We start from the raw sequence: 11720 nt of genomic DNA, 5'->3' as shown, positions 1-11720 counted from the left end.
CAAGGGAAAGACTTGACTGCGACAGTATCCTTTCTAATTACTTCGAAGATGAACTTGAGCAGCTTTGTGCTTGCTTCCAAGGGCGAAAGTCGTCTTGAGCTTTCTGCCAGGTGGCAGTTCGTCACCGGTGATGTGATCGATCACGATGTAGTGATGGAAGAAGGCACGCCGTTCGATGACATCCCCGTGCAGCCGCAGCCAAGTCCAGAGCAAGCCTCGCCTCAGAAGTCTGCTCCATCTGTCTGCACAGTGATTGCTAAGCGTCTCCCGGAGCGCTCGCAATCATGGGGTGAGCAGCTCCCTTCATTTGCACGCTATTTTCTCCGCCGAGGGACATCCCTTTTTAACTGGTTGATCGCTGCCTGTCTAGAGCGATGGTCCGCTTGAGGCGCCCGGCTGGATCCATAATAGGAGTTTTATTCTCTTGGGCTTTGTGTGGTCCGCGCACGGTCACAGAGGCGATTTGCATGCAGCTCCTGAGAGACAGCCGCCTCAGTTGTCATCTGTGAAGGACTATGGTCTGCGAGGCTGCTTGTCTGGGTGGCCGTGTTGGCGACATAGCTTAATTGGGTGTCGTATTGGGATCCGAACGACCGCCAGGAGCATAGGATCAGCCTGAAAAGCTCAGCCAGAAAATCGCTTACTTTCACTTGCAAAATAGCATACTGAAGTCTATGTTTGTTTGATCTGCAGTAAGACTCGCGGTCTTGGAGCCGGACGTAAGCTTCGCACACACAGGAGGAAGAACCTCTGGGCAGACAAGGACTACAAGAAGAGTCACTTGGGCAATGAGTGGAAGAAGCCCTTTGCTGGCGCATCTCACGCCAAGGGCATCGTGCTAGAGAAGATGTGAGTCCCCTTTTGTCCCTTCGCTGTAAAACTTTGTTTGCAGAAGCCAACGCACACCACTTCTGCTGTGCCTGTCTCCTGCGCTAATCCCAGATGCCAGGGTGGAGCATTCAGGACTGCAGCTCTTGTCTCTGTGGCTAACCAGGCATTTGATCAGCCCGTACAGTGTGATCTGAAGTGTCACCATAAGCAGGTTTGATTGTGATCTGGAGTGTCATCATGCACAAATGTGACTGACAAAATTTATGAATGGAAGCGTGATATGCCGTGTGTGTGCTGTGCAGCGGAATTGAGGCGAAGCAGCCCAACTCTGCTATCCGCAAGTGCGCGCGTGTGCAGCTGATCAAGAACGGAAAGAAGATCGCAGCCTTTGTGCCCAACGATGGTTGCTTGAACTTCATTGAGGAGAACGTGAGCCCTCCCTTCTGCTCCCACGTTGCTAGCATGCACCAGAACTGCCCTTGTCTCCCTTGCTGGGGGATGGTGCAGCGGCCTGTTCCATCAAACAAACTTGAGCCTTCTGTTTCTGCACCTATTTTGTTTGCATGTTCCACACCTGAGCCTGGGCTCTGTTTCTTGTGGATGGACATTGCACCCGACTACTCCACAGCATGCGGCGTTTGAGCTCCATACAGAGTCAGGCACTGGACTGCTAGCTTTGGTGCTGAAGTGTTCAGTGGGTTGTTTACCTGCGAATCTGACTGGGTCCCTGCATTTGTGCAGGACGAGGTGCTTATTGCTGGTTTCGGTCGACGAGGTCACGCCGTTGGAGATATTCCAGGAGTCAGATTCAAGGTGCAGCACCCCAGACTGTGAACACATGCGCTTCAGAAGCCACTTCTCTCACTGAAGTTTTAATTGGGCAGCCTGGGCCAATCACCTTGCACCAGTGGCCCAGGAAACCCAACTTATTGGACTGTGTTGTGCGGCATTGCATGCAGACCACATTTAGTGAAGGCGGGAATTGCTCTTTAGCGGAGACTGGCACGCCTAAGAAGCGCGTGCTGCGCCTGTGCAAATGCAGATTGAATGGAAGTATAGTTGCTGCATGATTTTCACTTGCAAGCCAGCCATTGTTCTTGTCTGTGGCGCTCGTTCTGCCTTGATTTTCAACCTTGACGATTGCATCTTTCGTTCTCTGAATCGCTGGGCGAGGTCTGACAGGGGACGCCTCGTTGCTGCTCAGGTGGTGAAGGTGGCTGGAGTGTCCCTCTTGGCGCTTTTCAGGGGCAAGAAGGAGAAGCCGCGTAACTAGATCAACCATGTCCCAATGCAGGTCTCGAGCCAGTGCAGTCTGCTAGCCGGACACTCCACTGGGATTCTCTCTCAAGCAAGCTTAGTGTTTGGCGGGAGCCTGTCAGGCTGCAGAAGGACACTGGTGGCTTGTACCAACACAGCACTGTGGGCGTGTGTTTCTGAGCGACCAGGCATGCTGTGCCTGAGTTGCTGCGGGGGCAAATCCTGACCTAGCAACGCTTCTAGTAGTTGCTGAGGAAAGACTCTTTCTGGGCTTCTGCGTACTGACCTGAGAAGCCTGAGATGCGGAGGACAAGCAGGAACTTCTCGCTGAATACGCTGGCAATGCAAAGGCTCATGCCTCAAGGAGCAATCTTTGCTATTCGATGTATGGCGTTATGTAAGCTTCATATTGTCAGTCAATCTTTGTACTGCAGTGTCAGGATGGCCGAGTCCTCTGCATGTGTCACATACCCCAAGCTGGTGATATCAGGACGCACAGCATTTGGCATGCACAGATGCATCAACCTATCTCAAATTACCAAGCCTTCAGATTGAAGCTCTTCAGACTGCGCAGTATTGGCATTTATGAAATTTGCACTCCTCCCATTCACTTGCTAATCAAGTACAGCTTCGCAGATATCAGTACATCGTTTTATTGTGCATGCAGCTCACTCCATCCCAGCTGACTACCATGAGAGATAATTGCAAGATTTGGAATAGAAAAGGCTTAGTTACGAACAATGACGAACCCGGCTGGTGCCTCATTTGCGAGACGGTGTCGCGTCGAGATTTGCTTGATTTTGACACCAACAGATTTGAACTTTGCGTCATATGTGTGCAGCAAAGCTGTGGCAGAGCTAACATCTGACTGACCATAATCATCACTCATGCCAGCGACTAAGCAAATCTTGCGCATGCATCTATGATCGATTCAGAAGAGCGATTCAAGTCTCGAATCCGCGGGTGCACTACAGGTAATAGTGTCATTGATCATTTGTCATCTGAGACTAGTGCTGGTCCATCTGCAGCACCCGTCTGCAGCCCAGGGCGTTGGCTGATGTCTTTGTCGTCAAACAATGGCCGAACTGGCTCGTTAAGTGCCATGTTCAGTGCTGACATCTCTAAGATGCTTGCTGATAGCGTTTAGAGCGGCGGGTGCTGGTCCAGGGCTGCAGCTGCTTTGAGGTTGTGTTCTGTGCAGAAAACCACATCTCTTAGGACATGTTTAGACAGATCTGCTTAGCCAGCCGATCCCGAATCCAAGACTGCTCCATCTAAGAAAATCCCCTCTCCAACAGCAGGGCAAAAGGGATTGCAAGCCAGGTGTCCGGCAACTCCATTGAACATTCAAGCAGATGTCAGTGATCAAACTGGTAGAAGCTGCCATTGTCACCCTTACAGAACTACCTCTGAGCGGCCCTGTTCCACAGGTCCAACACCCCTCCCTTCTTCTGCCTCTTCTTTCGCCACAAGGCACTGCCCTCCAAACTCCCTGCCTCTGCAACACGCCCCTGCTGCACTCTTCCTGCTCTCAGCTGATACTGAGAGGATTGCTCACTTTCATGCTCTGGTGCCGCCTCCATCTCACTTGCTAATTCCTGTACACACCCTCCATTCGCGCATGTCTTCTCTGCACATGATCTTGCTATCGCTGCAGTGTTTCCTGCCTGCCGCTTTGTCGTGTGCCAGAAACCTGATTCGCTGTTCTCGCACTGATCTCTCCTCCCCTGGTTGGCATCAGTATCTGGCTGATGTGGCGACCGGGGGCTGTCAGCAGCGTTCCCTCCGCTGCCAGCCTGGACACCAGCTGGACCCCCCGAGCCAGAACAGGCGGCGCTGTCGCCGCCGCCAAGTCTGGCAGCGGACCCCCCGGCCGACTGCCGCAACCCCACCGCATATTCCGGGGGTCTGGCAGTGGCCATCGCTGCAGACGGGAGGCTGCAATTGCTGTTCTCTTTGCCACGGCTGACATTGCTGCAGGTAGTGGCTCTATCTGCACCTGCATTCTGGGTAGTGCAATTGTCTCTCCGGGGCGACAGAACAGGCGGGGAGGCTGGAGACATGCATGCTGCTGATTGCTGTCTGGTCTCTGCAACATGTGCTGGCGGCTGCTTTGAGCAGCGAGCTGCTGCCTGGCTGCAGCAGTCTTCTGCTGCCGCAGGGTAAAAAGCAGTAGCCGCAAGCTTTGGTGGACAATCTGGTTCCCTGTATGCGGCTGCTGACGCCTGTCTCACCGCTGCAACAGAAGCGGCAGGTTCCCTGACAGGATTACCTGCTGCCTGACTGCAGCAGTCCTCTGTGTAAGCAGGTCTGGTGACCGCAGGATCTGTGCCATCTGGCATGTTCGCCTCACCGGCTATGCTGCTCTGCTCTTCTGACCTTTGCTGTCGGCCCTCCAAGCTGCATCTGGGGGGAATGGTGGGTTGTATTGAGGCTGCAGTCTTTCTTCTAGCCGCCCAGCCTGCCAGGGTGAATGGCTCTGGGCGCTCCAACTCTGCCAGCACCTGATCAGCAGTGGCACGCAAAACGTGTCAACAGAGCGCCGATTGGATTATTGAGCACTAACCTCCCGCCATCGTTCTTCATCTGTGAGATCCTGATGCATAACGTTGTAAAGCAGCTTTTTTACACCACGGGATTTGGGAGGCATTTCAAATAGAGGTTGCAAGCGCCTGCACATGTGATGTACAGCAGGCAGAAGGAACGTGCCTGGGTGAAGGTTGGGAGGGAGCCCTCCCATTCCGGCAGATCCAAGGAAATTGGTTCACGAAGCCAATCTGGTGCACTGTCACCTATTAGGGGCTGTTGCCAGCTGTACAGTGCCTTTTCTGCTTTCTGACAACCGGCCATCCCTGCACTTGCTCACAGAAATGGCAATCGCAATATATCAAAGTAAGAATGCAAACCAAACTTGATACAGGTATGTAGCCGTCAAAGAATTCAATATGTTTATGAGCACAAATATATTATACAATATATATATATATAATACAAGATGGACCTATTTAGAGAAATGTACAGAGGGCTCAACCTGGCTTTGTTTCTCAGTCTATATCGCAGTAACCATCTGGTTCTTCTTTAAGATTTCAAAGCTCACCGCTCCTCATCAACATTGGCAGTATATAGAAAGCTGCAGTTTGAGGTGCTGCATGGCAGGTTAAGTTTAAGCAGTTCCTGGGCTTCTCTACCAGCCAGCGACTGCAATATATAAGTTGCGAAATTTTGGCAGTGTAATTCCAACCTAAGTGTGTCCAATGTCGCATCAAATTTGGGTGCAGTGGAGATGGTCAAACAGATCATGGTGAGGTGAGAGGGAAACCCATGCTGGTCCAATATTATTAACCGATGCGACATGTGCCTGACTCGCAAGTGAGCGCTTCAGTTGGAGCATCTCATGATCTCTTTTTGAGATATGGAGTCGCAATCTTTGATGACCGACAATGTCGAGGGGCACATCACGAGCCACAACCCAGTGCGGAACTTCCTGCAGATTGCTTCATCGGACCCTGTTATGTACAGCAGGGTACGTGCTATCGTACATCTTGCCGTCTATATGTGGCTGGAAAAATTTCTTCACCGGTATCTACTGACAATGGAGCTGTAGCACAGCAGATAATCCCGAATACAGCACAGCAACTTCCCTGGCATGTCTTCGTCAGGATGGTCTTGTGCTCCGGTGTTTTAATTTCCACTATCTACCTTGACGTCACAATAATCCCTTAAGACATACAATAAATGATATGTGCAGATGGAGGAAGATGTGGTGGACCATCAGAGTCTCGGTCCTCTGAAGGTAAGGGCACTTCCAGATTGATTGCCACTTTTGCAGAAGATACCCCTTCCGAAAAGGGTGACCTTGGAATAAGAGGATGGAAATTCGTTGCACACAGGTGCACAGATATAGCAGGCGGCTCTGGGCGGCTCTTCTGGCAGAATTTATTGGGATGGCAATTTTCCAGATCTATGGGGGGAGCGCAAATGATGAGGTGGCGGCATTTGGCAACGGCCTCACTCTAGCAGTCATCAGTAAGCACCCCATGTTCACATCTGCTGGACTGCACCGGTAATTCTGCAAATGCTACTCATTGGATGACAATGACTATGGGCGGTTCCGCACAGCTGCCACGGATCACCTGCAGCAGTCAGTTGCAGGCTAGCGCTGCTGCAAGCATCTATATGAAGCTTCAAATTTTGTCGACTCCAGTAGGCTGCATGGGCACAGTGTACTTCAAGCAGCAATGCACAGTAGGCACATGCTCTCTACTGTCATTACAGGCAGTTCCACTGGCCGATATGCACCACGCTTTTCGAGACGCTGTGATGCAGCATTTCACTGACACTTGTTTGATCTTAGTTTCGCTTGCTCTATGTTTGCAGTTTATGCGACGGCGAACGTGTCGGGGGGGCATGTGAATCCGGCAGTGACACTGGCCAACTGCCTGACTGGGCACATGTCCTGGGGCCGAGGCGGCCTCTACATGATCGCGCAGCTGCTTGGAGGCATCTTCGGCGCGCTCATTGAGGTGAAACTTTTTTCTTGTGGACAGAAGCTGGCTCAAGTACAGCTGCATGCAAGTGCCATGTCATATTTTCGGCGATGGGCACTGAAAGCAGGATGGCTACTGCCTTTAACGGCCCTAGCCGGGCTTTGAAACTATAGGTGAAGGGGTCCAAATAACTCTTTCAGGCCTGCAGATACTAAAACAGGTAACTTCGGGTAGATTTTATGTGGCTGGCTGATAGCACTGCTGCCCAGGCCAGCATGCTTTGCAAACCCTTTGCTTCAGTTTACTAGACTTGAATGACATACCGGAGGTACTCATCCAGGCAAAAGTACTCCAGACTTGCAGAGGGCGGCCCTACAAGCATCCTGCCATATTTTGCCTTGCAGCACATATGCAGATTGAATAGTGCCTTTTTGGCAGTGATTGTGCTATTCTTACCATAGCATGCTGTTCCTGCCATAGGCAGAGTGCCTCGACAAACAGCTGCATGTAAGACTGCCAGCTATCCTGGCATAATCAGGATCCATACTTGAAAATGGCCCCGGCTGGCGGGGGGCAGTACAAATACTGAGCACCGTGCCCACGGTTGATTGGGTCTTGCTTGGATCTGGCGAGTCCAAGATGAGTTAGGATTTGGGAGCGTTTAACTGCAGCTTGTCTGCAGAACGCACCTTGCCTGTTGGCAGGAAAAGCATGTAATAATAATAATGACTTGAAAATTTTGCTGCGCGCAGTCCGGGCTGCTGCCGGACGTGGCTGTGGGCGGCGGCTCTGGCCCCGGCTGCTTCACGCACACAAAGGGCATCCACACGACAACCGGCCAGCTCTGGTGGTGGGAGACCATCATGACCTTCCTCCTCGTCTCGGCGCGTTCCCTCCCTTTCTACTAGAAAGTTTCTAACTATCTCTGGCATGTAAGGCATCCTACAACCTGACACCGGCCCAACGACATGTCGCCCTATATTTGGGTCTCATCTCGGCAGCATTCTTGTGCAACGGAGGCCGTGGCCTTACCAGAGACTGCCCATGTATAAAAGGCTTACGATGGCCGAGGTTTAGGGTGCAGGGGTGAAGCTTTCCGTACTGAGTGGTCAAGTTGTCTCTCCAGTGCTGCTGCCAGTCATTGGAGCGCACCCTGGTGACTGCCTTGCGATGAACAGTCACGAGTGTGACGATATGCATGCTTATTATTATATTTTACACGCTTTTCCTGCCAAGAGGTAAGGTGCGTCCTGCAGACAAGCTGCGGTTGAAGGCTGCCACAATCCTACCCAGTGTTGGACTCGCCAGATCCAAGCAAGACCCAGTCAACCGTGGGCACGGTGCTCAGTGTTTATATCGCCCCCCGCCAGCCGGGGCCATGCATAATAAGGGGCTTTTTTTAATTTTGAAAAGGCGCTGACAGAAGGGATGAATGCTGGCAGGTGGTTTATGCGACGGCGGTGACTAAGCCGGGTCATGGCAACATGGCACCACTCGCCATCGGCTTCACACTCTTCGCATCAGCCTTTGTAGGTGCGACGCGTCTTTGGCTGCTTCCATTTTACCCCTTGATGCATGGATATGCTTTCCATGCAGCCATCCAGTTTCTGCAGAAGTACAAATCCACGTAGGATATGATTGAGCCTGCGCATCAGCACTTCATCAGCAAGTTTATCCAATGTGTAATTTGCCTAAAGTATTGCAGTGCCTGAGGGTTCACACCTTTCCACAGTGTGCTCATCAGCACTTGAAACATATCTTGCATGCCATGACTGTCCACTTCCTGCTTCCCCTTGCTTGCGTCCAAGCCTATACCTGCACCATCAACCAGTCATTTCCAATGGCATGACGTGTCACTGGTGAAGGCTCCTAAGCCAGCAGTACAAACCTTTCAAAAAAGTCGTGCACCTCTTGACAATCTACCCTCCCGTTTGCCCCTGAGCTGCACATTGAGACGCTTGAGGCTGCTGATCGCATCTGCATTGAAAGACATCATTTGCATGCCCGCCCGTGTGAAACATTGATGATCTGCACCTTCTTGAGCATGTCGAATGACTCCAAGTTCCCAAGAAAGATATTTTTCATGAGAACCCCTTGCATCTGTGTTCAGGTGGTCCTTCAACCGGAGCTGCATTGAACCCGGCGCGTGTGCTTGGCCCAGCGTTGGTCTTCCACTGCTACTGGGACACAGCATTCGTCTACGTATTTGCCGAGTTCTTCGGAGCGGCTATTGCGGCTGCACTGGTTCTACCGCTGTATGGGTTTGGGCAGTTTGGGTCCCTATTTGATGCCCGCATCTTCCGCTGGCTTGGGCTGTCGGTGCCGCGCCACCTGGCAGAGGTGAGTCATTTCTGTGTTTGGATTACTCACCCTGAGCGTATACTTAGGGTTTCTTTCATCCCTTTAAAACCTAAAATAGAATGTAACAGGGAGGAATAATTAGGTTTTTGAGAACTTTCAGCACTTTGGGTCGCTGTTAGACGCTCGCATCTTCCGCTGGCTGTGGCCATCGGTGCCGCGCGAAGTGGCAGAGGTGAGAGTTTAGCAAATCCCACAAAAGAGTACTAAAGGGTGTAATAGCAACAGAAAAATGGGTGTTGAGACAAAGATAGCATATGCCACTGGCCACAACCGCGAGTGCCGCCCCACCTGAGGTGCTGGTCCGATCCATGAGGTTTGCCTGGGGCAGAAATTCATTTGCTTACTAGTTCATATTCGTGCTGCTTCCGTGCTGAGTATGCCTCTCGGAGACGCAAAACCTGGCAGATATTCAAAGGTCATCACCATGCCATTTTGCTGCCAAAAAATAAGACAACCATGCCCCCTTGCCTGGAGTGTTGTAAAGGAGATGACCAGTGATGGCAGTGTACAGCCGTCGTGAAGATGACTATGTGGCATTAGACTATTCCTCGTTGGCGGTTTCTCCCTGAGATAAAGTTGGGTGACTGGTGGTTGCGCAAAATTTTCTGACACACAATGATGCCTACGTGCCCACGGTTGCTTGGGTCTTGCTTGGATCTGGCGAGTCCATCAAGGGGTAGGATTTTGGCAGCCTTTACTGCAGCTTGTCTGCAGACGCACCTTGCTTCTGGCAGGAAAAGCTAATAATAATAATAATAATATCAATAATAATAATATCAATAATAATAATAATAATAATAACAATAATGCATCCGTGCAGCACCATCAGGGCCCGGGCCTGCCTCAGCACACAGCGCAGCTGCCGCCTCAGTACCAAGTTGTGGCTTCAGCAAACTCACACCCCAACCTCACGCCGCCCCCGCAGCCGATCCCATCAGTCACCATCGATGTCAGATCCAAGAGCTCGCCGCTCGTCAGCGTTCCCTCCTCTGTACAGGTGGGTGCTCCTCCAGTGTTGAAAGCGCCTGAAGGGCTTTTAGTCAGAGATAATTTCAAAGTGGTTGTGTGTTTTTGGCAGTGCTGCTGCACATTGTGTGAGTGGCAGCAGAATCAAAGGGGGGGCTTGCACAATGGGTACTGAATTCAGTTGATACTGGGAAAGCATCGGCAGAGCTGAAAAAAGACATCCGATGTTGACGTCTGCTGATGTCTGATGTCATCTGTGCTAATATAGAATGGCATGCTCATGAAAAATGGGGCTTATAAGGCCCAGCGCAGTGCTAGTCAATTATTTCAGCACTGTGTTGGCTGGCAGCTGCAGCTTATTGCAGCACTGTGTGCGGCAACTCATGCATGCAGGCAGCGCAAGCGAAAGCTGCTCAAAACCCGGAAACCAAGAATGCTGACAGCTCTTTGCAGCCGAAAAACCCTGTGCAGATCCGGGCTGTTTAAACCTGAGCAAGATCTTGGCTTTTGCCATCGGTCAAAGATTTTTCCTCATGACATGATACAGGATCAAGTCAGTGCTGTGTAATATCTGCACTGTCATGAGTAATGGGCAAGCCTGAAATCTGCCCTTTGTCTTGACACCTTGGGCTTTTAATTACAACTGTCACCAAGGGGCACTTATGCGCATGCAGGCAGCACATGCAAAGGCTGCGCAAAAACCGGCCAGCAAGAATGCTGACAGCATCGGGGCGGCTACAGCGTTTGTGGCAGAATTTGGAGCGCCAGTGCCTCCACCAAAACCTAGCAAACCCTCACTCGCTGCCCTTGCGCAGGAATGAGTTTGATAATCCCCTGGATCAGCGTTTCTTCTAAGGGTTTTGGCTGAAAGCCAATGTGGCTTTGAAGATGTCTTCAAGTAAACTTTCAAAAGCCGCAAAAGTGGCAGAAATTAGGATTTTAGAAAAACCTTTTTGGGTTTTAACCGGTGGTGTTGGGGGCAGATCAACTCAAAAGGGGATAATGTGGCTTTTGCGGGGTTGCGAGTTATTTCTTCAAAGCCAGATTGTGGCTTCCAAGCAGGGACATCCAAAGGCATCTCAAAGGCCACAAATCTGCCCCTTTTGTGATTAAATGCCGCATTGGCTTTTGACATCTCCTAAAAGGAGCACGGCATTGATGGACCCCTGGCCGAAAGCGCTGTTTTTGGGCGTTGCCACCGTTTTCTGTGTGCCCAAGCAAACGCAAATGTGTCTCGCAGTCTTGCTGAAATGCTTGCCAAACATTTGCAGATACCTGCAGGCACCAGGGCAACAAGTTTAATATGCACAATGCACCTTCCAATGACCAGAGTTTTCCTCATTCCGAGAAGTTGTGTCACTGATGCAGCCTCCTCGGCAAGCTGGCTGCTTCCCAGGAATAAAATGCATGTAGGCCGTGTATGACGCCCAAGCTGCTGCCTATGACTTCGACAATTTGAAAAGGGGGAGATCAGCTCAAAGTTTGCGTCTGAGACCTTATGTATCATGCGTTCAGGCTGAGAAGGCGCGGCCACACCACAACCCCACGCGGATCAGCAGCCCAGGAGAGCCAACATTGCAACCTTGGACAAGCACTCGCCCGCCGCTCTAAGCACTGCCGGCACAATATCTTTCATGGCATGTGCATATGCCTGAAGCTTAAGTGTCAATGCAGTCATCTTGATGGCATTGCCAGCGATTCGCAATTCATTCTGAAGTTTTTATGCCGTGTAATTGTAGTCAGCCTGCAGATCACAAGCCTTGAAGGACAGAGGAGCATTACATACAAGATGCAGTCTGGGCATCAAAACAAGCACAA

The 11720-nt window shown here is 51.1% G+C and overlaps 4 protein-coding genes across 4 annotated transcripts; 3 read left to right on the top strand and 1 right to left on the bottom strand.

The window, feature by feature from the left end:
- The first annotated feature begins 235 nt into the window (after positions 1 to 235).
- COCSUDRAFT_27343 (ribosomal protein S23 component of cytosolic 80S ribosome and 40S small subunit) lies at positions 236 to 2509 on the top strand. Its single transcript, XM_005651479.1, has 5 exons — positions 236 to 289; positions 694 to 849; positions 1134 to 1260; positions 1573 to 1644; positions 2036 to 2509. The coding sequence occupies exons 1-5, from the start codon at positions 285 to 287 to the stop codon at positions 2102 to 2104; spliced, it is 429 nt and encodes a 142-aa protein (XP_005651536.1). The 5' UTR covers positions 236 to 284; the 3' UTR covers positions 2105 to 2509.
- Positions 2510 to 3231: 722 nt separating this feature from the next.
- On the bottom strand, positions 3232 to 4010 carry COCSUDRAFT_59484 (hypothetical protein; the record flags this gene model as incomplete). The annotated part of the gene is made up of 2 exons (XM_005651478.1): positions 3232 to 3281; positions 3782 to 4010. The coding sequence occupies 2 exons, from the start codon at positions 4008 to 4010 to the stop codon at positions 3232 to 3234; spliced, it is 279 nt and encodes a 92-aa protein (XP_005651535.1).
- A 2001-nt stretch (positions 4011 to 6011) lies between these two features.
- On the top strand, positions 6012 to 8837 carry COCSUDRAFT_5937 (aquaporin-like protein; the record flags this gene model as incomplete). Its single annotated transcript, XM_005651477.1, has 5 exons — positions 6012 to 6114; positions 6466 to 6611; positions 7328 to 7453; positions 8018 to 8108; positions 8686 to 8837. Coding segments are annotated over 5 exons (618 nt in total), but the record flags the coding sequence as incomplete, so codon positions are not given.
- A 1376-nt stretch (positions 8838 to 10213) lies between these two features.
- COCSUDRAFT_32323 (hypothetical protein) lies at positions 10214 to 10868 on the top strand. Its single transcript, XM_005651476.1, has one exon. It carries the CDS (start codon positions 10565 to 10567, stop codon positions 10721 to 10723), a length of 159 nt encoding a protein of 52 aa, XP_005651533.1. The 5' UTR covers positions 10214 to 10564; the 3' UTR covers positions 10724 to 10868.
- Positions 10869 to 11720: the final 852 nt, after the last annotated feature.

Source organism: Coccomyxa subellipsoidea, assembly GCF_000258705.1.
Source record: "Coccomyxa subellipsoidea C-169, whole genome shotgun sequence".
In the NCBI taxonomy this organism is placed as follows: Eukaryota; Viridiplantae; Chlorophyta; class Trebouxiophyceae; family Coccomyxaceae; genus Coccomyxa; species Coccomyxa subellipsoidea.
This window is presented reverse-complemented; position numbering and strand designations above follow the sequence as displayed.

Coding starts and splice junctions, on each gene's coding strand:
- COCSUDRAFT_27343 (XM_005651479.1), top strand. Junction 850..1,133: donor GGCATCGTGCTAGAGAAGAT/GTGAGTCCCCTT, acceptor TGTGCTGTGCAG/CGGAATTGAGGCGAAGCAGC. Junction 1,645..2,035: donor TTCCAGGAGTCAGATTCAAG/GTGCAGCACCCC, acceptor GTTGCTGCTCAG/GTGGTGAAGGTGGCTGGAGT.
- COCSUDRAFT_32323 (XM_005651476.1), top strand. CDS start 10,565: ATGCGCATGCAGGCAGCACATGCAAAGGCTGCGCAAAAACCGGCCAGC.